The sequence below is a fragment of the Zalophus californianus genome, chromosome 6 (genome assembly GCF_009762305.2).
Source record: "Zalophus californianus isolate mZalCal1 chromosome 6, mZalCal1.pri.v2, whole genome shotgun sequence".
Classification (NCBI taxonomy): domain Eukaryota; kingdom Metazoa; phylum Chordata; class Mammalia; order Carnivora; family Otariidae; genus Zalophus; species Zalophus californianus.
Window position 1 is genome coordinate 41,190,036 of NC_045600.1, and position 27,644 is coordinate 41,217,679.

A 27,644-nucleotide genomic window follows, 5' to 3' on the forward strand; every position below is an offset into this window, starting at 1 on the left:
CTGCTTTACTATATTTTATTGATATAAATACCACAAATTTCATAAGCATCAGCTACTGTTTTACTACAACAGTCAAAAGAATTAAATATTAATGCAAAGAGTAACTACAGAAATGCTTTCACTTCCATAAAATCATCTCTAACAGCATCCTGTATACTTTGTACAATTTGCTTGTAATTGATTACTTGATACAAAGCAAAGCTGAATTTCAATCAAATTTTATTTCTCAGTGGAAAAGGCTCTCTTCATCAGTGGTGGCTGAGCTTTCCCGACATCAAACATCATTTCCAAAGGTGGGTTATTAAGAGAACACCAATCAGGTATACGGCCTGTCTGATTATAATACTCCTTTGAGACTGAACGGCTCCCAAGAATGTCCTGCAGTGCCCCAAAAATAGCTCCTGTGTGGTAAAAAAATATTTCTATAGTTAAGATGAAAACTTTTACCAGAAAATTTTATGTACACATACAACCACTTCATTATATGACAAGAGAGAACAGGTGACATTCAGTAATGCATATTCACACTCTTTAAAGTAATTGCAGTTCTTTTATATCATATATTTTGAGTAACAGGGTAAGCCACAATTCCTATGATGAAAGTAACTTAAATGGCCTATAGCAGATTATAGTGAAAATGCTAAAAAGCATTACTGTGTCTAAAAGCAGGTGAGGTAGAGAGGGGTGGAAACTATTTTCAATCCTGTGTAAATACAGTAAATAATGCCTTTAGTTTTCTTTGCCACAACTCTAAGATTGTATGTCAATAAATAAAACAGCACTGTAAAACCCAGTAAGCATCATTATAATGCCACCCAAGTCTATGCTGAAGACTTTATAAAGACCCACATGGCAGTCTTTAAAAAATAATTTGGTAACTAAATCCATTTGTCCTAGATCAAAATTACATTTTTACCAAATTCCACAAAAAATATAATATTCATTTAAAATCTCAATACTTTTTCTAATGATCAAGATACATATTAGCTGCAGATGCATCATAAAACACGTATCAGAACATATATAAATATACACATCCATGACTGTTTTTCTCTTCAAAGCAGTGTCTCTCTCTCTCCCTATATATATGTATCTTCAAAGTAGTCTCTCTCTCTCTCTACATATATATAGTCTCTTTCTCTCTATATATATAGTCTCTTTACATGTATATAGGCTATTTCCTTATTTCAATGAAACTATCATTTCTTATCAACTATCATTCAATGAACTCAGTCACAAAATAAAGTATAATTATAAAATAAAGAGATCAATTCTCACATACGGCTCACAAATTGGCTTTAGGAGGAATTAAAACAAATGTTATGAGCAATGGTAGTGCCACTGGAATAAATGCACAGCTATCCATCACTGTTACGAGAAATGACTCTAATTGGATAAAGTTTACTTAAAAAATTAAAGTGCAAATGCCAAGAGAAATAGATATATGACTCTGACAATAACTTAAGGAAAAGTCAGTGTTCAAAGAAAATTATTTAATAGTTCTATTAGTTTGTTAAGTGAGCAATTTTTAAGACTGAATCATCTATTCTAATATATCCATTAATAACACCATTCAGGAACCAATTACTACATAATCATTATATCTTAAAAACTAAATTCTTACCTCCCAACCAGGCCACACAATTAGCCTTTGCAGGTGGAGTATGAATTCGGAATGTCTTGGTGCCAAGTGCTTTTTTATATTTTGGTTTTTCTACCAAATACCTTATTTCTGCAAGCAATCTGTGGAGAAATCCTGGCAACATAGATGTGCCACCTATGACTACCAAATTCTCTGCTAGTTGCTTTCTGGTGTCTATTGGGCACTGTTATTGAAGAGAAAGAAAAAAAGAAAAGAATTTATTCTTAACTGTATAAATAATGCCTGATTGGATTCAAGAAAATATACAGATTATGTATTACAAAGTACTATTACAAAAAAAAAAAAAAGGCACAGCAAGGTTTAACAAGGGAGTTTTTCATGTAGCAAATATAACCACGATAATACTGCCATATACTTAATATAGAACTTTAAAGATCTCAAAATCTAACAGTACAGAATTTAAAATTCCACAGAGAATATGGTAGTTATATGTGAGTATTCCCATTTTCAGGATAGAATGACTCAGTTGAGCAAAGAACATGAGAAGAAATAAAACAACTTTCTTTTTTAGTAAGGAAAGCATGTGGAAACTTAATTTTTCTAAGGTGGTAACTTCACAGTTATTATATCCAGAGCCACTTGTCAAGTGGGAAGGTAACATTCTTGGAAAAATTGTTTCTACATCAGTTTTAAAAATCAGAATGTTAAAGTCTTTCACTGATGCTATGTTTTTTCTAAGAGTCTCTGAGTGGAACTGCCAGAGGTAGACAGTATCTTCCAATGTGCTGGCATTTCACATGAAGTTCTATGATTCCATAGTCATTAAACAAAAGAAACATACTATCATACACCCTGTGGAATTTAAAATTCAGTACTACACAAACCCGCATTTAAAGAAACTACAAGCTGTACTAGGTACAAAATAAAAATCTGATATTGTTGCTACGGAAATAATACATGATAGCACTACTTATCCCTGAGTCTGACATGTTGTAAATACCCTATCTCAGTGCCAAAGTAAAACTCGGTAACTGTAAAATTTAACATAAAAGCTAAAAATTGTAACTAGTGGCTAAAATATAAATACAGGGGCGCCTGGGTGGCTCAGTCGGTTAAGCGTCTGCCTTCAGCTCAGGTCATGATCTCAGGGTCCTGGGATCGAGCCCAACATCGGGCTCCTGCTCAGTGGGGAAACTGCTTCTCCCTCTCCCTCTGCCTGCCGCTCCCCCTACTTGTGCTCTGTCAAATAAATAAAATCTTTAAAAATAAATAAATAAAATATAAATACAGAATAACATTTAAAAAATTTTCTCAGGTCGCCTGGCTGACTCAGTCAGTAGAGCATAAGACTCTTGATTATGGGGTTGTGAATTCAAGCCCCACATGGGATGTAGAGATTACTTAAAAATTTTTTTTCTCGGCGCCTGGGTGGGACAGTCAGTTAAGCATCCAACTTTTCGTTTGGGCTCAGGTTGTGATATCAGGGTCGTGAGACTGGGCCTGGCATCAGCCTCCCCACTCAGCGTGGAGTCTGCTTAGAACTCTTTCCCTCTCCCTCTGCCCCTCCCCCATGCGCTCTCTCTCTCTCTCTCTCTCTCTCTCTCTCTAATAAATAAATCTTTAAAAAAAATTTTTTTCTCTAAGGGGCTATAGTCATAAATTGAAACATTTACGAAATCAAAATACCTGTATAAGGGAATCCAGTATTAAAGTGGCAACTGATTTCTCTTCATTATCTTGTTCAAAAAGAATCTCCACAACTGAATCTCTAATGAGATTAAAAACAGAGTGCTTTGTCGGCATCATATAGTATGATACAGAATATACCATTAGTTCTATTTTTTTAAGTAACAATACTATGTACTATGTTAACATAATTATTAAACACAAGGTGTTTGCATTTGTGAACGAGAGGAATAAAAGCACTTGCCTCACAGGTATTGAGGTGAGGATTCAATGAGTCAATCGAACACTGCCTGGTACAAAGGAGGCACTCCCTAAGTATTAGCTACAACTATTATTATATACAGATTAACATACATTTTGTCCAGGTATACTTCCTTAAGCCTAATAAAAAAGAGTGAAATTCTATAAAAATAAGAGTCAAGAAGGAGATCCACAGTGATACAAAAGATTTAAAAAACAATCCTCTCCCCAAGCATTTCTGTGTTTTTTAAAAGTAACATATGGCAAAGATTGTTAGTTGCCTAATAAAATATCCATTTTCCATTTTCCTGTTCATTCTAATTTCAAATTAAAAGAACCCTATTTTGGGGTAGCACAAGGAAGATCTTTGTAGTGATGGAATAGTTCTATATCTTGATGGTGGTGGTGATTACAAAAATCTGTGTGATAAAATTACACAGAACTATACATACACATGTTACACCGATGCCAATTCACTGGTTTTACTATTGTACTACAGTTAAGTAAGATGTAACCACTGGGAGAAACTGGGTGAAGAGTACAGGAGCCTCCCGATATTATCCATGCAATTTCCTGTGAATCTGTAATTACTTGGAAGGAAAAAAAAAAGATAGAACTCCATTTTTAAGGTGGATACAATGCCTCTCCCGAGCTAAACCCTGTTATTTACCTGCCTCCCTTGTAGCTAGATGCGTAGCTACGTAACAATGAGAGGGAGGTAGAAACGGTATGTGGGACTTCTAGAAAGTCTCCTTAAAAAGGAGTGGAAGCAGGGGCTACTGGGTGGCACAGCTGGTTAAGTGGCCAACTCTTGGTTTCAGCTCAGGTTGTAACCTCTGAGTCATGGGATCGAGCCCCGAGTGGGGCTCTGCACTCAGCACAGGGTCGGCTTGAGATTCTCTCTCCCTCTCCTTCTGTCCCTCCCCCCTACATAGATTCAATCTCTCTCTCTCCAAATAAATAAATTAAACAAAACAGAAAGGAAGCACTTTTTTCTTTTCCTTCCTAGGGGTTCTTACTTTAAACACAGATATAGTAGCTCCAGCAACCACCCTGGTCCCTAAGGACAAGGTTACCCCCAAAGGATGAGAGATGGAAGGATATTTACTCCCTGCTGGGAGTTGTCATAGCATCCCTGGACTATCTACCCGTGACAATTTCTTTTAAAAGAGAGACAAACTTCTTTTTTTTTTAGGATTATTTATTTATTTATTTGAGAGAGAGAGCACAAACAGGGGGAGGGATAGAGGGAGAGGGAGAAGCAGACTCCCTGCTGAGTGGGGCGCCTGATACGGGGCTCGATCCCAGGACCCTAGGATCATGACCTGAGTCAAAGGCAGACACTTAACTGACTGAGCCACCCAGGCGCCCCGAGAGAGAAAAACTTCTATCTTGGTGAAGCCACTACTGTCACGTTTGTGTAATTGTTGGCCAAACTGAATCCTAAGTGATGCAATATAAACTGAATCCTAAGTGATGCAATATAAAACTATCTATATATATGCATACATAAACTCTATTTCTTAAAAATAAAATTTAGATCATACTATGCATAGAATCTTGAAACTTTCTTGAATCTTTTTCAAAACATAAAATTCTCAACCAGGAAAGTATACTGAGGCTTGCAGAATGCTCAACACTCAGTCGGCCACTTGAAGCTACGCCTGCATACCTCCATTCTTACCAGTTGAGATGAATGCTTACAGAGCATCAGTTTTCTTTTTCCAAGTCTTTTATTGTCAATAGATTTGATATTGAAATTACATAATTTTACAATTATTACTTAACCAACGAATACTAGGGTAGAAAATAAGTTGTTTTTCTATGTGAACTATGCTGAATGCTTTGAAAAGACAATTATTTTTTAAATCTTTTTTTTTTTAAGATTTTATTTATTTATTAGAGAGCGAGAAAGCATAGAGGGAGGGGTAGAGGAAGAGGGAGAGAGAATCTCAAGCAGAATCCACACTGAGCATGGAGCTCCACACAGGGCTCAATCCCAGGACCCCAAGATCATGACCTGAGCCAAAATCAAAAGTCAGATGCTCAACCAAGGGAGCCACCCAAAGATTTTGGTGCCCCGAAAATCTTTTTAATATGGGTAATACAACTGTAAAAGTCTAGAAGAAAATGTCTATAAGAATTCTGTACCAAGACTGATTCACAAATAAGTTTTCACCGCACTTAAAACAAAAACAGAAACAAAAAACTTGGAAATAATAAACCATGAATTTCCTGGTTTATGTACACTTCACTCCAAACTCTAGAAGCAGACTTACCCTTGAAGAAAAGGTTCTAGAAAAAAGTTTGGCAAATAATTACATATTTATATACTTTAATATGCTTAATGTTTAATATATGGTTTTTTAAAATGGTCTTTTATTTTATTTTTTTTTAAAGATTTTACTTATTTATTTGAGAGAGAGAGAATGAGAGATAGAGAGCACGAGAGGGAAGAGGGTCAGAGAGAGAAGCAGACTCCCTGCCGAGCAGGGAGCCCAATGCGGGACTCGATCCCGGGACTCCAGGATCATGACCTGAGCCGAAGGCAGTCGCTTAACCAACTGAGCCACCCAGGCACCCTAAAATGGTCTTTTATTTTAAATGACCCTTCAGATTTACCAACAAACTACTGGTCTGAACTATGTCTATTAGGTTTCAATGGAACTAGATTTTCGGTAGGAAAAACATGTTAGCAAACAATCGTAAATTAATTGGGTTTAAAATGTGAGGCACGGGGGCGCCTGGGTGGCTCAGTTGGTTAAGCAACTGCCTTCGGCTCAGGTCATGATCCTGGAGTCCCGGGATCGAGTCCCGCATCGGGCTCCCTGCTTGGCGAGGGGCCTGCTTCTCCCTCTGACCCTCCCTGCTCTCATGTACTCTCTCTCTCTCTCTCATTCTCACTCTCTCAAAATAAATAAATAAATCTTTAAAAATAAATAAATAAATAAATAAATAAATAAATAAATAAATAAAATGTGAGACACGGTGGCTTTTTTATTCCCAACCTATTTTCCTACTATTATGTAACCAAAAAGCTCCATATTAATTTCCTTCAACATCTATCTTCTCTTATTTTGGGCTCCACTCAACAACCTGGAGAAAATTTAAAATAGTAATTTAATGAATATAACTTAAAAAAGAGGTAAAACAATTAAAGTTACTATCAAAAAGTATTACATTCTCACTTTTTTTGTTCTACCCTACCATCTTTAACATCTGTGTATTTATTTATTTTTAAAGATTTTGTTTATTTATTTGAGAGAGAGAGAGTACATGAGAGGGGGGGAAGGTCAGAGGGAGAAGCAGACTCCCTGCTGAGCAGGGAGTCGGATGCGGGACTCGATCCTGGGACTCCAGGATCATGACCTGAGCCGAAGGCAGTCGCTTAACCAACTGAGCCACCCAGGCGCCCCAACATCTGTGTATTTATATTCATCCTTTTAATATCTCAACCTCTATATTATCTCAGAATCCAAAAGGCTCTTCAATGTTTACATAACTCTTTTCTGTACATCTTCTGATCTAATATTTTACAAATGAAACTTTCATAAATACAAATTTTATAAAGCTTGTGTATAAACATAAATGCTATTGTTACCAATATAATTATGTAAGTCCTTAACAACTTATATTGCCTCACTGGATAGAATAATCTAATGAATAATGAATGAGTGATTCACTAACTGGTCCTTAAAATTTAGCATATTTGGGGTGCCTGGGTGGCTCAGTCCGGTAAGTGTCTGCGTTTGGCTCAAGTTATGATCTCAGGGTCCTGGGATCGAGACCCACGTCTGTCTCCCTGCTCAGTGGGGAGTCTGCTTCTGCCCCTCCCCCTGCTCCTTCTCTCTCTCTTGCTCACTCTTTCTCTCAAATAAATAAATAAAATCTTAAAAAAAAAAAGATTCAGCATATTTGGAAGAATGCATTCTAACATGAAAACATTTTAAAGCAAGAGCCAGCAAACTGTGGCCTGCAAGCCAAATCCAGCCCGTTTTTGTAAATAAAGTTTTATTGGAACACAGCCATACTTATTCATTTACATACTATCTATGATTGATTTTGCACTCCAACTGTAGAGGTAAGCAGCTGCAACACAGATCATATGGCTCACAAAACCAAAGCTATTTACCACTTGGCTTTTTATAAAAAAGGTTTGCTGAACCCTGTTTTAAAGTATTATACTTTAAGGGCACTTGGGTAGTTCAGTCAGTTGAGCATCTGACTTAGATTTTGGCTCAGGTCATGATTTCCTGAGATCAGCCCCCCATCAGACTCTGAGCTCAGCATGGAGTCTGCTTGAGATTCTTTCTCTCTTTTGCTCTGTCCCTTCCCCCAGGTCACGCATGTATGCTCTCTCTAATAAAATCTTCAAAAAAAATATTATACTTTATTCTCTACCATAGTTCTACTAATTAATTCTGAATTAAATTTTTTTAAAAAGTTGAATAAAATTAATCGTAAATGAGGAGGCCTTATGAAAAACACATAATTGTTAAATCAGCAATATTAAAGGCTTATATATTTTTAAAGGCCAAAAATTCATTCTAGTTTATTATTTTGCTCATAACAATTCAGGTCTACCTGATTGATCCAAGAACATGTAAAATCTTCTCTCCATCTAATGGGTAGTCAACATTTGGAGGTGGTGAGGGACGCTGAAATATAAATATCATAAGCATAAATACATAGGTTATAACCTCTGGAAAAGGAATATATATTTATTTTTAACTTACCTCAGTATTCCCATCAATATTAAATTTTGCTGCTTGGATTTTTAATCCACGTTTCAGATCACTTACAAAGCAAGTGCGCACTTATGAGAAAGAAAAGGAGACTTTGTTATGGTTTGTGATTGAATCAATCTATGTCCAGTTAAAACAATTCTATTCAAGTGAACATGATAGTTATCCATTCTTTTGGATTTTATAAACTATCCCTGGCTTTAGTTTGGTTATGACAATTTATTCACAAAGATCTTTTTCATTCATTGCAGAATCATAAGACATGTTGCATATTCATCTTTCACAAAATCCCATAAAAAAAAAACACCTCTGAGGAAACTTTTTTTTTTTTTAAAGATTTTATTTTAGAGAGAGAGAGAGAGCACGTGCAAGAGCAGGGGGAGGGAGAAGCAGACTCCCTGCTGAGCAGGGAGCCCAATATAGGGCTCGATCCCAGGACTCTGGGATCATGACCTGAGCTGAAGGCAGATGCTTCACCAACTGAGCCACCCAGGCGCCCAGAGGAAACTATTTTTTGATATTCCCTGTATAAAGAGTACCATAATAAAAATAAATTTTAGCATCATGAAAATGTAGCATGTTTCTTTGAACCAGACTGATTTCTGTCTCTGTATCTAATCTTATGTATCTATCTATCCGATTCTTTTAAAAAAATCCGGGTTGGTCAGGGCGCCTGGGTGGCTCAGTCGTTGGGCATCTGCCTTCGGCTTGGGTCATGATCCCAGAGTCCTGGGATCGAGCCCCGCATCGGGCTCCCTGCTCGGCGGGAAGCCTGCTTCTCCCTCTCCCACTCCCCCTGCTTGTGTTCTCTCTCTTGCTGTGTCTGTCTCTGTCAAATAAATGAATAAAATCTTACAAAAATAAAAAAATAAAAAAATAAAAATCTTGGTCAGAACACAAAGCTAAATTTTGCTCTTAGCCGTAGTAACACTCCTTAGTTTAGTGTTTATTGACATGATTATTTTCTCCGTCTTGGCACAGCCCAACACTACCATTTTCCTTCTACCAGATCACCTTTTTTTTGCACTTTGAACATTTATTCTTTCAAAGATTCCTACTTTTTTTTTTTTTGAAGACTTTATTTGAGAGAGGGAAAGAGTGAGTTAGAGAGCATGAGCGGGGGGAGGAGCAAGGGGAGAGAGAGAAGCAGGCTCCCTGCTGAGCAGGGCGCCCAATATGGGGCTCGATCCCAGGACCCTGGGATCATGACCTGAGCCGAAGGCAGATGCTTAACTGACTGAGCCACCCAGGTGCCCTCAAAGATTATTTCCTTTGCAAAGTACCTTTTTTTTTTAATTTTATTTATTTGACATAGAGAGAGACAGATAAAGAGGGAACACAAGCTGGGGGAGTAGGAGAGGGAGAAGCAGGCCTCTGGCTGAGCAGGGAGCCCGATGCGGGGCTCAATCCCAGGATGCCGGGATCATGACCTGAGCTGAAGGCAGACGCTTAACCATCTGAGTCACCCAGGTGCCCCGCAAAGTACCTTTTATAATAAGTTCCTTCAAATTATTTTCACAAATAGGTAAGGAATAAAAAATTTTTAAGTAGAAACAAAACTGATGTTGAATGCAATTTAATGACTTAATTCCTTGTAAAACATGTTAAATATATATTTACATTTTATATAAAATTCTTCTCATTCACTAATTCAAAATATATTAAGAATCTCCAATACGCTAATATGCTAGATAGTAAGCTAAGTGTTCAGTACGCCGGATGGTAAGCTAGGTGTTCAAGCTACTGACATATTTTTTATTTTATTCAAGTCCTCATAGCTATCTTTGTCATATAAGATAAATACCTAGCCCTTAAGATCTTAGATACTTGGCAGAAGAAGCCACTGCAATAAGCATGTACAAATGACTCAGGTTTTACAATAAATGAAGAAATTTTAGGTAACTATAACATGTAAGTGAACAATAAAATGAAGAACAAGATCCATTTTGCAGCCCTGGCTCTAACTCTACCTTTGGTGTGACACTGAACAAATCACTTAAGATTGTAACAGATTATCACCAGGTCTCATTTAATTCTCTTATTAATTTTACATTGACATTCTCAGTACTGAAGAATATTAAATTATATTTTAAATGCCTTTTCTTTCAGTGAATCAAACTGGGGCGCCTGGGTGGCTCGGTCAGTTAAGCGTTTGCCTTTGGCGCAGGTCAGGATCTCAGGGTCCTGGTCAGTGGTGAGTCTGCTTCTCCCTCTCCTTCTGTCCCTCCCCCCTGCTTGTGCTCTCTCTCTCAAATCAATCTTACCAAAAAAAAAAAAAAAAATCCAGAAAACTCCATTTAAAAATTATAAAAACGCACTCTAGCAAGGGAGAGGTAATATATCCTAGTAAAGTGAATCCAATATACTTTGGCCCCAAATTAGAACTTCCAAAGTCAGTAAGATGACTTTACAAATAAATATTTAAAAACTAGAGTAAAAAAAAAACCTCTATACAACATAAAACCAGTGTCTTTCTGGAGCAATTTATCTGTTAATTCATACTGTGCAAACTGTTAATTCCCTAGTAATCCTGTATACTCTATAATTGAGAAGTTTCTTCAATATCATAAATAATGCAAAAGCTCCCATAAATCTAAAGAAAAATAAAAATTTTATTTACATTATTCCATAGCCTATCCTGTATATTAAATGTTTTTAGATTATATTATGTACTTAATATTATTTTATACATCTGTAAATATTTCTAGAAACACATGCCTTTTAAACTAATACTTAAGGATAAAAAGGACAAAAATGGGAATTTAGTTTACCTTTAATGTCCTCTAAAACACCTTCTGGAATTGAACCTGAAACAGAAATTTTATTTAGAACAACAGAAGTTCAATAATAAGCAGAAACAGTCTGCTAAATTGCACTCACATTACCACTTTCCATTTCAGCAAAATTTTTAAAAATGTAAGTATTATAATTTTTAAAAGCCAAACAAAAAAGTTACCTTTGTTTCTAGCAAGAAACTTCATCATTCAAAGTCAGTACACACACACACAGGAATATTACTCAGCCATCAAAAAGAATGAAATCTTGCCATTTGCAACGACATGGATGGAGCTAGTGTATTATGATAAGTGAAATAAGTAAGTCAGAGAAAGACAAGTACCATACGATTTCACTTATATGTGGAATTTAGGAAACAAAACATATGAACATAGAAGAAAAGAAAAAGAAAAAAAGAGAGGAAGCAAACCGTAAGAGACTTTTTTTTTTTTTTAAAGATTTTTATTTATTTATTTGACAGACAGAGAGATAGTGAGAGCAGGAACACAGGCAGGGGGAGTGGGAGAGGGAGAAGCAGGCTCCCCGCCAAGCAGGGAGCCCGATGCGGGGCTGGATCCCAGGACCCTGGGATCATGACCTGAGCCGAAGGCAGATGCTTAACCAACTGAGCCACCCAGGCGCCCCCCACCCCCAGGAGACTCTTAACGATAGAAAACAAACTGGTGGGTGGGGGGATGGGTTAAATGGGTTATGGGTATTAAGAAGGGCATTTGTTCTGATGAGCCCTGGGTGTTATATGTAAGTGATGAATGACTAAATTCTACTAATGAATCACTAAATTCTACTCCTAAAACCAATATTATACTACATGTTAATTAACTAGAATTTAAATAATTTGGAGAAAAAAACGGAGAACGTACCTATTCAAAGAAATCTATACAATACAGGGAGCCTTTAGAAAGTGGACATTTGGATATATTACCATTGTGATGTGATTCTGTTGCTAAAAGTCTAGTTATCCAAGTCAGACTCAGAAACATTTTCTAACCTAAATTTAAAATCTTCTAAACTCAGACTTTTTAACTCATGATTAAATATGTAAAAATATTCTGATTTATAAAAACAAATTATTTACATCAAGGAAGACAGAAATTTATAGCTGAAAATGGAATCATGATTTCATAAGGGTACTCATGCACTTCTTCCATCAGAACCTACATACCTTGTTAGCTATATCTTTTAAGGTATGACAGCCACTGAAACAAAGTATTACTATAAATTAAACTTAAAAGCCACACCTTCAAAATGTTAAGCCATATCCTTTAAAAAAATAATAAATAATATTAATCACATTGCTTTTTTGAGGAGCAAAAAACTTTTAGCATTAGTAAGTACAACTTTAGAATTATTATTTATCATTATCTCATCCTTTCCAAATTCCTACTTTTGTGTTTCATAATATAGCAATAATAGTATGCATATAATTTATAAATAAACATATATACGTATTGAGGGTACATGCTCCAAAGTTTTTTACTGATGTAGCTAGTATGTGATCAAAAAGTTTGAAGAGTTCTATCCTTGTGTTGAAATTCACCTCACAAAAGGATAGAGATTTCCAAAAAAATTTTAATTTGGCTATAAAGAGATGAGAAAAATGTAACTAGATTATAGGAACCTATAAATTAACAATAAGTGCTAAAAACTATAGCATTTCATAACTGCTATATACTCTTTAGGGATATTCAGATGAATTCCAACATAAAACAAATTTGGTAATATGAAGAAGTTTTCTTTAGGCAACATGTAAAGCAGGCTTGAAAATAAAGGGCTTATTTTAGCTGGGGATAGATGCTACTTTGGGAAGGGCTTCCTTAATCTTAGTGAATAATAACAACTATTTAAATCTCTCAAATAAGAAATAGAAACAAGAGGTATTCATTGTCTCTGGCTCTGAACAATCATATCTAAATTTTGGTTAATTTAGGAGAATAAGAAGCATAATATTTTTATATATAATTTATTTTTAAAACTGTACACTTTTCAAATCAATGTACTTAGGTTAGCCTTTATAAGTTACTATAAATATACTAAAGTATATTATAAAGTATATACTAAAGTATATTTATTCTTTTTGAACTAGGTTCCAAATACTAAATGAAAAAAGCTCATTCAGAGTTCATTTAAGGATACCCAAGTATACATAAAATGTGCACTCAGTTACAAATGTATTTGCATTTCTGATCCTCCTAAGCATGTTATTCAGCAAACAATGATATGATTTAATTCCACAATTAGTAGGACTACAAGGCTATCACAGACTCAGATTTGGGGAATTATGTGAGAGAAAGATTACAGAGTCCATGGTGGTTGGTTAAAAAACAGTGTCCAAGAATGTACAGTTCAGAATTTTAAGGATAAGTTATAATCAGTTTTAAAGAAGATCTTCATTAAAAATATCTTGGGATGCTACACAAACCCATTATCTTTGGACACTTTTTATAAATTAACTGTCTTCATGACATACTGAAAAAGTAACAAAGTTTATCTTAAAAAGAAAAATTATAATCTAATCTATAGCATAGAGAATGGTATTATCTTAACTACTAAAAGAAAAATTGGAAAACAATATACACAAGGATAAATGTCCTAAAAACCTGTCTTTCTCTTTCCAACATTTATTCAGTGCCCAGGTAGTATACTAAGTGCTACTGATTGAAAAACAACTAAGACAGGGATCCTCAAAAGTCTACGAAGGGAAAAGGTGAATTAACAGGCAAGTGAGGATGTGTCATATGTGCTATAATAAATACTACTGAGGACTTAACAGAGAGGGGAGAAATTTATTCTCCTCAGGGGAAATGAGGAAGGCTTTGTAATAAAATGACATTCCAGCTGAGTCATGTAGAGGGATCAAAAACCCAACATCCCAGGCAAAGAAAGAGAAAAAATAAACGCTCAGGGTTGTGGGAGGACTAGTGGAGCCTAGAAGACTATATGAAATTTACTGTAGCTGAAGTAAGGTACACAGGGTTAGGTTGAGTAGTTTAGGGCTAAGAGGCAGAAAAAAAAGTCAGATTGGGAAGAAACATGTGTATCAAGCAAATAATTTGGATTTTAAGCTGTGGAGCCAGCAAAAACCCTTAAGCCGTGTAATCAGACTTGTATTAAGTTATTTCTGGCAACAGTATGAAATACTGAATCGGTCCAAAGAGTCTCCTATAATAATCCAAGCAAGAAATAATGAGGGTCAGTTTACGACGTCTTTGTTTTCAGATGTACAGTAGTATAGATGATAGAGAAAAAGAGATGAAATTTAAGAGATTTCTGAGGGAGAACTGAGAGGACTTTTAACTCCAGTTTTCTAAAATGGGAGATAAGGAAGATACCATCTTTATCTGAGAATGATTTGTTGAAATGAATTTGGAAGAAGAGATAATGTATTCACTTTTTGAAGGTCTTAAGTATGAGGTACCTAAACATGCCTAGTTTACATCTAAAAATCAGTTGGAGATAGGAATATCAAGAAGGGTCAGGCCCAATGATACATTTGACAATCAACTGCATATTGACGTAGCTGAAGTTATAAAAATAGATGAGATCACTTTTAAAAAGCCAGTGAAAGAAAAAATGAAAACCAGATGCCTAGGAGAATCTCAGTAGAGAAAGCAAGAGCAGAGGAAACCAAGGAACATCACATAATAATAGAACATCATAAAAGGAACAGAGTCCTGAAAGCAAAGAGAAAACATCGAAAGTATATGATAATCCACAATGTCAGAAGTTCTAAAAAGGATGACCAAAATTAAACTATTGTATTTGGTAATTAAGAGGTCAATAATGACCTTATAATTGGAGCAATGACATCAGTGATGTGAGGGAGAAGAGAGTATACAATGAGGTAGAAAACAAATGAGTCAAAGAACAACAAGGGAATGTAAACCACTTTAAACAGTTTAAAATACTTTTACCCATCACAGAGGGAAGGCTCTGTTCTTTAGCAGCACCTGTGTCAACAGTACACTGCTCCAGTAGCTGAGTTTCCAACTCCCTGAAATTAAAAAATAGTTGTTACTGGAACTAAAATATTATACTTGATATCCTTCTCTTAATATTTTACTACATAATAGGTTATAATGCTTTAAACAAAAGTGGTTTTATCCTGGGGCGCCTGGGTGGCTCAGATGTTAGGCGTCTGCCTTCAGCTCAGGTCATGGTCCTAGGGTCCTGGGATTGAGCCCCGCATCCGGCTCCCTGCTCCTCGGGAAGCCTGCTTCTCCCTCTCCCACTCCCCCTGCTTGTGTTCCCTCTCTTGCTGTGTCTCTGTCAAAAAAATAAAATCTTAAAAAAAAAAAAAGTGGTTTTATCCTTAAAAGATGAATACATTCAAGGCTAATAGAAAATGGACTAAATAACATTAAACATCCATATTACCCTTTACTGATCACTGTCAAAAAATTAACATGTTTTTGTGGTACAGGTGGAGCAAATGTGATAAATCCCAAGACACTTACTTGTGAAGAGCTTTTCCTCCTAGGGGGAGTGCTCCCCAACAATTTAGTACTGGGATTCCTTCATATATCTATAGGGCAGTTAAGGATACAACTATGTTAGGAAATAAAACATGGCTTCCTTGATACTTTCCTCACCTTCTGCAGTATTAAGTCAACTTTGGTAACAAATTCTTCATATTTTTAAAAGAGTTACAGAAAAATCAGTCTTTTTTCATATTCTTCTTCAAAGAAAAAGGTTAAACAGGGCGCCTGGGTGGCTCAGTTGGTCGAGCAACTGACTTTGGCTCAGGTCATGATCCCGGAGTACTGGGATCGAGTCCCGCATCGGGCTCCCTGCTCGGCAGGGAGTCTGCTTCTCCCTCTGACCCTACCCCCTCTTGTGCTCTCTCTCTCTCAAATAAATAAAATTAAAAAAGAAAAGAAAAGAAAAAGGTTAAACACACACAAACACACACACAGAATTCGTTAGTTACAACAAGGGTGTCTAATAAAGTAGCTACTTGAAATGCGGCCAGTCTGAATTGAGCTGTGCTATAAGAACAAACTTGATACCAAATTTAGAGGACTTAATACACACATACAAAAAACCCTATAAAATATCTCATTATAATTTTTATATAGTTTCTATGTTGAAATGATAATATTTTGAATATATCGGGTTAAATAAAATATAGTAACTTCATTTTTCACTTGCACTTTTAAAAATGTAGCTCTTAGAAAAATTTTATTTTTTTAATTTTTTTATTATTATTTTTTTAAAGATTTTATTTATTTGACAGAGAGACACAGCGAGAGAGGGATCACAAGCAGGCGGAGTGGGAGAGGGAGAAGTAGGCTCCTGGCTGAGCAGGGAGCCCGATGCAGGACTTGATCCCAGGACTCTGGGATCATGACCTGAGCCGAAGGCAGACGCTTAACGACTGAGCCACCCAGGCGCCCCAGAAAAATTTTAAATTACATATATGTCTCACATTGTATTCCTATTAGACAGAGCTGAGAGGAGTGAACACTACTATACTGTGGATTTGTTACCTTATTTTCCATATTGTTTTTCCTGACGTATATAAGTACAATATTTATAAAAAAGGAAAGAGTATATTGGTAAGAACATTGGCTTTGGAAACAAACATGGGTTATACATCTTGGCTACATGTTTATATGACCTTGGGTCACCATCTACCCCAACTTTCAATCTTCTGATTTATATAACAAGGAGAATAATACCTACGTTGTAGGATTGTTATGAGGTTTTGGTTTTTTTTTTAAGATTTATTTATTTATTTGAAGGGTGGAGGGGAAGAGGGAGCGAGAATCTTAAGTGGACTCTGAGCACAGAGCCCAAGGTGGGGCTCAATCTCACGATCCTGAGATCACAACCTGAGCCGAAACCAAGAGTCAGATGCTCAGCTGACTGCGCCACCCAGGTGCCCCACTGTTACGAGACTTAACACAAAATACTTCATATATATTTTTAAAAGACTTTATTTATTTATTTAGGGGGGGAGCACACCAGCAGGGGGAGAGGGAGAGGGAAAAGCAGGCTCTCTGTTGAGCAGGGAGCCCGACGTGGGGTCCAATCACAGGATCCTGGGAGACCTGAGCCGAAGGCAGACACCCAACTGACTGAGGCACCCAGGTGCCGCAGAGAATACTTTATATTTTAAAAACTATTACCTAATTTAGTTCTTTAGGAGCTAATGATTCTTGATTTCACTCCCCCAAGTATTTCTGCTAATACACACATATGTAGATCTCAAAACTTCCTGAGTCATGCACTTATATACTTCAAAGTCCTTTTCAATGGAGCAATATCCACTGTTAACAATTCTTTTTTTAAAAAAGATTTTATTTATTTGACAGAGAGAGAGAGAGAGAGAGAGAGCGCATAAGCAGGGGGAGCAGAAGAGAAGGAGGCTCCCCGCTGAGCAGGGAGCCCGATGTGGGACTCCATGACCTGAGCTGAAGGCAGAAGACACTTAACCATCTGAGCCACCAGGGCGCCTTCACTATTAACATTTCTAAGAGCCTTTACCTATACTCGGCTTACATGCTTCTAATGACAAGGAATGCATCAGTGTATAGTCACTAATTCCATTTTGGGACAGCTTGAATTACTAGGAAGTTCTTCCCAGTGGTGAATGATATAAAACTAGAGCACTGTTAAGCAAGTATTACATGCCAGGTCATATGCTAAATACTTTACATACATTGTCTCACTCAAGTCACACAATATCCCCTCCATGAGGTGGAATTATTATAATTCCCATTTCACAGATGAGAGAACTGAGGCCCAAAGAGATTACTTGACTAACATCATACAACTAGTAAGAAGCATTGCCAAGAATTACCACTTATGTGTGTATTTGATTCCAAAACCAAAATCATAAACCCTATACCCTACTGTGCCTCCAATGACAGCCTCTGGAAATAGAAAAAGAAAAAAAATGTACTTACTTTTCCACAGCAAGCCCTTCAGCTATTTGAAAGCAGATTTAGTGTTTTAATTTTTCTTGATTTAACTTTCTCATTTCAGTTTCTCCAATTACTCTTTGTATGATCTTTTCTTAGAACTTGACTAAGGTAGTCAAGTACTATGACACAACCTAATTAGCTAATGCTCCTCTTAAAAACTGAACATAATATTCATGAGGTCTGACCTCTGAAGTACATACCAGGACCAAGTCATAATGGTAATTTCTACAAAATTTAAGTCTCACAATCCTGTGAATTTTTTCCACATGTGAATTTATATTTGTATATGGTAACCCCAAATAGTTTCATTCCATGAAAACCACTTATAATAAGCCTAATTATGTTAAAATAGAGTAAAAACTGAAAAATTAGCTGCTTGACGACAAAAAAAGATACAGGTAACACCAGGCTCTCCCTATATCCGCAATCCAGGACCATAGCAGAGTTTATCCCAAGTGTCAGAAGAGCCATTAGATGACTTGGAGCAAGCAGGACAGATGGAACCTAGAAAACAACAAAGCCAAAATAACAATAACAACAACAAAACCAGGAGTAGTTGAAGGTGTTTCCCATATATTTCAAATACACTTGAAAAATTCACAGTAACATTACATTTATGATACCTTTCAACCATTTTATGGTGCCAAAATCTAGTTTGTTGATTTATCTGAATTTACACAATCATGGAAATATACCATAATAAGAACACTTTAAATTCTCTAAGTTGTTTTATTCCAAAATGACAATTATGAAACTTTTTTTACAATTTTTGTTCTCTCTCTTTTTTAAAAGATTTTATTTATTTGAAAGAGAAAGAGAGAGCACAAGCAAGTGGAGCAGCAGGCTGAAGGAGAGGGAGAAGCAGGTTTCCCACGGAGGAGGGAGCCCGATGCAGGGCTTGACCCCAGGACCCTGGGACCATGACCTGAGCCGAAGACAGACGCTTAACTGACTGAGCCACCCAGGTGCCCCTGTTCTCTCTCTTTTGGAGGGAAAAATGAAAGGGATAAAAGAAGAGGTACAGAAACATAAATTCGAAAAAAGATGCTTAAATTAAAAAAAATAGATGTCTTTGCCATCAAAATGAAAATTAAGAAAAAGATTCTTGATTGTCTTTATTCACAAAGTTTGTAATATGAACTCTATTTTTACAAAACATAATATAGCAGTTAAAATTAAATTGAAGAGCTATAAAAATCCTTAACTCTGTGTGACATTTTTCAGCGAGAATTTGCCAGATCGGGTGATACCCCAAATATCAGATAAATATTCAATCAAAATATGAAAGTCCTTATAAACAAATTCTAAAATATAATGGCCATATTTCCCTTACCTAAAGGTTGTGTGAGAGGGCAGGGCGGGGGATAGTTCTAAGTAAAGACACTGAAAAAGGCATGGAGGTGGCACATGGGTGGCTCAGTCAGTTAAATGTCTGACTTCAGCTCAGGTTATGATCTCAGAGTCCTGGGATCAAGCCCTACAATGGGGCTCCCCACTCGGCGGGGAGTCTTCTTGTCCCTCTGCCCCTCCCCTTGCTCATGCTCGCTTGCTCTTTCAAATACATAAATAAAATCTCAAAAATAAATAAATAAATAAATAAATAAAGCCTAAAATGAAGGAACTGAAGAAGTTAGAACAGTCAGCATAACTAAACAACAGAAACTATAAAGACCTGGGGAAAAAAACACATTATAAACTCCACAGCAAAGAATCTATCTTTTAATTCCAAAAAAGTCCTCAAACAAAAAAAACCTATGTTAAATAAATAACAGAAATATCAGTAAGAAATTGTCAGTTACCTAAGTATTGGGTGAAAGGCTGATTGCACATGAAATAACCATACAAAGAAAATAAATGGTCAATTTAAAATGGCTTGAGTTTACACTCATCTGGTTTCTCAAAGGCACTGTGTAAAATATATATAAGGAAGGAAATTAAACGAGGACCTTTTAGTTTCAGTTTTAGTACCTATAAAAAACAACATAAAAAGGAGGTACCTCAAAATACTTGAAAAGAACCCGGGTGAGTGTCTCTCTGAAGTGGGAAGGACACAGCACTGACTCGATAACCACAACCCGGCGGTCTCTAGGGTTCACCAACAGGTGCCTGGAAAGTGATGGTTTGTAGTCAGGAAAGTAAAGGAAAGTTGGTATTTATTTTGGCACATAATGCAATTTTGTTAAGAAAGGAGAAACTCTACTACCTTAGCTCAAGCTGTTTTATGACAAAAAGATACATTTATTTTATTACCCAGGAAACGTTACATTCCTGAACTCTTATTAAGTGCTATGTACTGTGTCCGTATCTTTCCATCTGTTACTTCATTTATCTCAGTAAACAAAAGCCACAGCCTAGTACAAATACACACTTGAGTCATTAAAAAGATTTTCTTCTTTTTTTAGGTTACAAAAGTAATATATGTTCATAAAACTCCAAATATAACAGAAGTTTATAACTTGGAAAGTACAAATACCTTACACTTCTACTAGCCAGAAACTACCACTTAGAGCAGTTTATATATTGTCATTATAGTCCATGCATATGAATGTATTTTAACAGAACTGTTTATTCCACAGATGTTCTGAAACTTGCTTTTATCAATTATTAATATATCTAAGACACCTTTTGTATGACTACAAATAGATTCAGAACTCTTTTAATGGCTGTAAAGTGTTTCACTATATGGATATATAATAATTTAATTATCCAATGCCCTTTATTAATGAACATTTAATTTGTTTTCAGCATCTCCTTATGCTTGCCAGTTATCCAGTCTTCAAATACATTTTGGAAAAGGTTGAAAATAAGCAAGTAAAAATGCAGTGCAGGTCAACTTTTTTTTTACGATGTAACACAACCAAATATTACTATGACTGGCATCAGGAAAATCTAATCACAAAAGCTCGGGGGTGGGAAAACGAACACAACTGCATCTTACCTGAAATACAGTATGTGGATGAATTCCTTTAGGTAGGAATACAATTCTTCTGTATTGATATTATATTGAACAACTTTGACAGGCTATAAAAAATTAAAATTATTTATTAATTTAAAATAACAAAATAATCTTAAATTTAAACATGCTTATTTACTGTACTAATGCATTTTCTGGTAATAAATCACGAGTGATTTTTATTGGGAATAAATGCAAACATTAAACATAAATAAATCACTTAAATTAGGAATCTTTTTTTTTTTAATTTATTTATTTGGCAGAGAGAGCACAAGCAGGGGGAGCAGCAGAAGGAGAGGGAGAAGCAAGCTCCCTGCCGAGCAAGGAGCCTAATGCGGGACTCGATCCCAGGACCCTGAGATCATGACCGGAGCCAAAGGCAGATGCTTAACAACTGAGCCACCCAGGTGTCCCAAATTAGGAATCTTTAAGAATGGGCCTAAGATAACAGAACTTTTTGGTTTGTGGGGATAAAAGTATGTGTCCACAAGTAGAAAGCTATGCTCATTTGCATTTTTCCTCCATCTAGACATACCATTTTGGCAGGACTGATCAAAACCACTGATTAAAAAGTATCAAAAGCTTCCTCAAACACTCCAGAGTTGGTCCAGTCCCTGTAAGTCACACCTAAAGCAATAACACTTTCCCTTTTGTAAGATCACCCCACTTAATTACTTGTAAAATGTCTACCTTCCCATTAGACTACATACTCTAAGGTACAAGAACTGTTCCTAGTTTGCTTATGATATATCCTCCTTCAAATGACACAGTACCAGGCACAAAGTACATGCTCACAAATGTGTGGTGAAAAACAGCACTAAACAGTATATGCAAACACTACCAAACCATGAGTGCTAAGTCAACACCAATAGAGAACAAGAGCTTTACTTATGATCCTCAGAAAGCTCTAAGTACTCTGATGCATCACTGGCAGACCTCTTTTCATTTACTTTTAGTGGAAAGACCATTAGCTCAGCTAATTTCATGATTTTATGTAGCTTAAAGAAAGTTCCAAACCATGTATGGCTGATTATAGATTAATCTTCAAATATATATTTGTCTTTTCAGGATGAATATAAAAGCTGAAAGCACTAAGAAAAATATCAATGAGAATATTACAGTTCTAAGTCCAGTCAGGAATCTATCTAGAAATTTATCAAGTATCACATTAACCTCAATTATTATAAAGCAAAAGAACATGAAAAGTGAACAGAGAGGAACTTCTATCACATTTTGAATACACACCACAAGTACCTACTACATTTCTAGCTTATCCAAGGATTTGTGGGGAAAAAAAATTGTATACATCTATCTTTCTTTCATTCGTTCATTCATTCATTCATATAGGCTTCATTCATTCATACAGACTCCCTGACCAGCATTCATTCATTCATATAGGCTCCCTGACCAGCACTGAGCCCAACATGGGGCTTGAACTCATGACACTAAAATCAAGACCTGAGTTGAGATCAAGAGCCAGCCCCTCAACCAACTGAGCCACCCAGGTGCCCCCCAAAATTTAATTTTTTTAAGTTTTTATTTAAGTAATCTCTAACCCCAACATGGGGCTCGAACTCACAATCCTGAGATCAAAAGCTGCAATGTTCTTCCGACTGTGCCAGCCAGGTGCCCCTGGAAAATTTTGAAATCAATAAAGTGATTCCCTAATCAAGCATACATTAAAAAGATTTGTGAATCAATGTATTTCTTTTTATCTTAAAGATGCATTCCATTACCAAATATAAACTGATGTACTAATCTATTTTGCTACAATATGTACTTCTATAAAACCAAATATATTTCCATTGCTAAATAAGGGAATACTATCTACATAAAATGAAATTTATATTGGTTCATGTTAGACAAGAGGAGCTGAAATGATAGCAGAGTTATAACTTTCATCAAGAAGAAGAAAGTCGGGGCACCTGGGTGGCTCAGTCAGTTAAGCGGCTGCCTTCAGCTCAAGTCATGATCCCGTCCTGGGATGAAGCCCCACATCGGGCACCATGCTCAGTGGGGGAGCCTGCTTCTCCCTCTCCCTCTGCCTGCATGTCTGCCTACTTGTGCTCTCTCTCTGTCAAATAAATAAAATCTTTAAAAAAAAAAAAGTGGCCACACACATAGGCATCCTTTAAGATCTATTTTTCAAAAGCTTAAATGAGGGGCCCTGGGTGGCTCAGTCCATTAAGGGTCTGCTTTGGCTCAGGTGATGATCCCAGGGTCCTGGGATAGAGCCCTGTGCAGGGCTCCCTGCTCAGCAGGGAGGCTGCCCCTCCCCCTGCTTATGCGTGCGAGCTCTCTCTTTCTTGCTCTCTCACACACACACACACACACGCTCTCTCTCAAATAAATAAAATCTTCAAAAGCTGGGGCGCCTGGGTGGCTCAGATGGTTGAGCTTCGGCTCAGGTCATGATCCCAGGGTCCTGGGATTGAGCCCCACGTCGGGCTCCTGACTCAGCGGGGAGCCTGCTTCTCCTTCTTCCTCTGTCTCTCCCCCTGCTCATGCTCTCTCTCTCTCTCTTTCTCTCTCTCTGTATCTCTGTGTCTCAAATGAATAAATAAAATCTTAAAAAAAAAAAAATCTTCAAAAGCTTAAATGATCCTCTGTAGCAGGGGCTCCCTTCCCAAAGCAGACCCTTTCATGACTCTTTTTTGGGCTGCATTTCCTCTTGGTTCCACCTTAACAATAGCCCCACTGGCTCAGAACTGTCTGCCATCTGCATTGGCTCAGCACCCACTGACCAACATTTTCAATCCATTATTCCATTTTATTTTTAATATCCCTGAGAGAGCCTCCAGCCACTCTCAGTTGCAAGCCAAAGCTATCCTAATTTTTTTTCTGAGGAATCAGTTATTACTTTTGCTAGTGCTGTAATTACAAAATTACGTGGGTTTTATAAGGTCTGCCCCACCATAAACCTACTTTTATTTGTGATGGAAAGGAGGTTTTTCAGGGGGGCGCCTGGGTGGCTCAGTCATTAAGTGTCTGCCTTCGGCTCAGGTCATGATCCCAGGGTTGTGGGATCGAGCCCCGCATCAGGCTCCCTGCTTGGCAGGAGGCCTGCTTCTCCCTCTCCCACTTCCCCTGCTTGTGTTCCCTCTCTCGCTGTGTCTCTCTCTGTCAGATAAATAAATAAAATCTTTAAAAAAAAAAAAAAGGAGGTTTTTCAGGAATGCAAATATTAAGTTATGGCAGAAGCATCTGTATTTAATTTTAACATGTGAATTTTATGGCATGCAAAATTATTCTTCCTATTGCTCTACAATTCCTGGTCGGTCAAATTAGCTTTGGTAAGAAACTTAAAATGAAATAAAGATTTAAAAATATTTTCTTGGAATACAGTCATAAGTTATATATTTAGCACTGTTCTAATCAATCTTACTTGAAGTCACATTAAAAAGTATTTTATAGTACAGCATTTGTTTTACTAAATTGTTAAAAAAGTAAATACCTTAGGCAGACCAGCTTTTTTAATCACACTAGGAATTATGCATCTTGGACCAGTTTCTCCAGCAAATCCACACCTGAAAATAAACAGAAAATTGAAACATTCAATTTACTGTAACATTCTTTCTATGTATTTGTCACAGAAACACGTTTTTCTGCATGTTTCAAAGCAGTGGTCACAAAAACATATGGAAACATCTCTGATGTATTCAAAGGGACAAAGAAACTAAGAAAAAGTTAATGCCACCTATATTCATAATTGTGTATTACAGGTAAAACATTGTTTCAAATTAGTGATATCGAAATAAACCAGTATATTATTTCAGACCAGTATGTACTTTTTTCAGTTTTTTTTTTTTTAAGATTTTATGTATTTATTCATTAGAGAGAGAAAGAGCACACAAGCAGGGGGAGCGGCAGGCAGAGGGAGAAGCAGGCTCCCTGTTGAGCAAGGAGCCCAATGCGGAACTCGATCTCAGGACCCTGGGATCATGACCTCAGCTGAAGGCAGACGCTTACCTGACTGAGCCACCCAGGTGTTTCTGTTTTAAATTATACCTGAATTTTAGGCAACACATCTCTACAACCCTGGATTATCTGACTACGTTATAGGACTTCACTTATATAATTCATGAGTTACTCATAATTTCATCACTCTAATATTAATTTCCATATTTACGTGTTTCCTTTTGGTCTTTTTACACTATGCGTATCTGACATAATCACGATGTTCAAATGTCATGAACTTCATACAATAAGCTTCTGCCCATATTATTATAGTCTTGTTACTTTAAAAATCGCATAATATTTCATCCTTAAAAAAATGGTTCTCCTGGGGTGCGTGGGTGGCTCATGAGCACAGGATCCTGGGATTGAGCCCCGCATCCGGCTCCCTGCTCTGCAGGAAGCCTGCTTCTCCCTCTCCCACTCCCTCTGCTTGTGTTCCCTCTCTCACTGTGTCTGTCAAATAAATAAATAAAATCTTAAAAAAAAAAAGTATTTAGGTATTTGCATGTATGTTTCATGTTAGTAAAACAAAACCTTTCTAAAAATTCTGCTAAAAATGATCACCATGTAAGTTTAGTCTTAACATGATCTCTTATCCCGCCTAGTTTCCATTACTGCTCTTCTATTCCCAAATGGCTTTCCATCTTCTACTAGTTACATCTCCATGTTTACTTGCACCAATGCTCCTCAAATTCCCCAGGATGCAGCCCACTGGTTGACTTCAATTCCTTTCTTTTACTTCATAAATTCATCTTATTACCCTCCTCTTGATTTGTCAATAATCATCTTCCTGTATAGTAACTTTCTGCTCATTTCCTCATAGCCAGAGTAATTATCTTTGGGTGTCAGCCTCAAGGTATTTCCTATGCTATTGAAATAAACATTTAAAATAAGAAAACATAAATAAGGAAGGATCTTGCATAGAACAGTAAGAGAATGTCATGGACCAAGAACTGTGTTTTATCCAATTCTGGAGCACCTGCGGTCCAACACTTAAATAGGCGGTTTTGACAACTTATTCAACAAATAATTGTTAAATACCTACTATATACTAGGCAGTGTTCAGATATATATAAAGATTTTCAGATGTTTCTATTTCAAATATCTATACAAGAGGCAATTCTGTTATTGTCCTCTTGAGCCCAGTACAAGGGCTCACAACCTCAAGTCCAAGGACCAGGGTGATCGTCCGCTAACCTCTGAGACCGTGGTTAAATATTTTAAGGTTTGTGTATCTGTGGCTTTCTTTCGGTCGTCAAAGGGATCTATGCCATCCAAAAGACTGAAAGCCACTAGTGTTTACAAGTTGCCTCTTAAAACATGTCAAATTTCCTAATTTAAGAGTTCGGGCAGGGAGCAACAAAGGATCTCGAGTCTTACCTACAGGGCTTCACCTCTTTGTTTATGTGTTCCGTCTCTCTAATTGGACTTCCTACTCTTGTGGAGCAACGGCCCTGTCTTACATTTGAATCTCCGGTACCAACAGAGGCTCCGTTCAATAAATGTTTACGTTACAGTTCTCGGTGGCTACCTTCCTAAGCAGATAAGCCCAGGACAAGGTCTAAACCACTGCTGTCATCCCCTGCATGGATCACACCAAAGGGTCCGTTCAATCTGGGGTGACAATCTGGGGCGGCGGCGAAAACCATTCTCCCGAAGGCTCCTGGACCTCTCCAGGAGTCAGAACCGGATCCTCGGGACTCGTATAGCCCATGTTGAAAATAAATAATAAGGGCCGTAATTTGCGGAGGTGCTGGAGAAAAAATGGAGATGTGGCAAACTGCCCCGTGAGCCTGGGAAGAGGACCCGGGCCGGGCCTCGACCACCGCCCTCCCCTCAGGACGACCGCAGTCAGCGCCGTCGCCACTCACTTGGTAAAAGCCTCTCCCAGGTCTATCACGACTGCCGTTTTCTCCCCGCCGCTCCCTAGGCCTTCATACAGCGGCATGGTAATAAAGACCACCGTAAGAAGGTGAGCTCCCGTGCAGGCCCCACAAGTTTCTGCTCTCAGAGGGGCGGAGCCGGGGCGACGGCGCGTGGGCGTGGCGACGGCGGGGGCCTCGAGCGGCCGCGGCACGCCGGGCCCGGGCTGTTCCCGGCTGTGCCTCACTCCACGTCGGATTCAAATCCTTGCAGGCGTCTTCGTATCCGGTACTAAGGGAGAAGAGACACGGGCGGCCGCGGATCGGGGTGCGGGGGGGGGGGGGGCGGGGGCTAAAGGGCAGAAGCGATCAGGCGCGCCGGGCGCCCCGACTGGGGCGGAGCCAACCGGGTCCTTCCCGCTGGCCACGCCCTCACATAGCGCCGGGGGCGGAGGCTTCCACTGCGGGGTTGCTCATAGTCTCTGGTCTTCAGGTGGAGGCCAGTGAACACAGATAAAAGTCTCAAAACGGTTTTGTGTAGTCTTGGGGCGAAATTTGTTGTGCCAGGTGTTTTGCCTATCATTTATGCTTCACAGGAAATACTGACAATAAGTGTTATTTTCTTACCTGTGCGAACTGAAGCTCGGAGAGTTTAAATAACTTTTGGGGGGTCATTCCAGTGAAAGTTTTAATTTTAATCCAAAAGAAAGCAGTGAAAGTGGTATTTGCGAATCTTTGGAGGAACAGACGGGGTGGTTTAAGGAAGGAACATTGATCCAGGGGTTTCTGTTTACTCTAAAACTGAGAACCTGTGTAATCCGAGAAAAGTTAGTAAATCTTTCTGTGCCAGTATGGGCACACAATCGGGATTATATA

General features: G+C 37.6%; 1 protein-coding gene across 1 annotated transcript; it reads right to left on the reverse strand.

Moving 5' to 3' along the window:
- Positions 1-26,937, reverse strand: ACTR10 (actin related protein 10). The gene is made up of 13 exons (XM_027571290.2): positions 26,778-26,937; positions 24,404-24,476; positions 20,935-21,017; positions 19,994-20,102; positions 18,393-18,500; positions 15,525-15,592; positions 14,982-15,061; positions 11,046-11,081; positions 8,266-8,345; positions 8,114-8,187; positions 3,290-3,371; positions 1,625-1,826; positions 1-401 (listed from the first exon to the last, which is right to left on the reverse strand). The coding sequence occupies exons 1-13, from the start codon at positions 26,852-26,854 to the stop codon at positions 220-222; spliced, it is 1,254 nt and encodes a 417-aa protein (XP_027427091.1). The 5' UTR covers positions 26,855-26,937; the 3' UTR covers positions 1-219.
- Between the last annotated feature and the right edge of the window lie 707 nt (positions 26,938-27,644).

Coding starts and splice junctions, on each gene's coding strand:
- ACTR10 (XM_027571290.2), bottom strand. CDS start 26,854: ATGCCGCTGTATGAAGGCCTAGGGAGCGGCGGGGAGAAAACGGCAGTC. Junction 18,501..19,993: donor TTCTTTTCAAGTATTTTGAG/GTACCTCCTTTT, acceptor GTTGTTTTCTAG/GTTCCATCTGTCCTGCTTGC. Junction 8,188..8,265: donor ATATTGATGGGAATACTGAG/GTAAGTTAAAAA, acceptor TTTATATTTCAG/CGTCCCTCACCACCTCCAAA.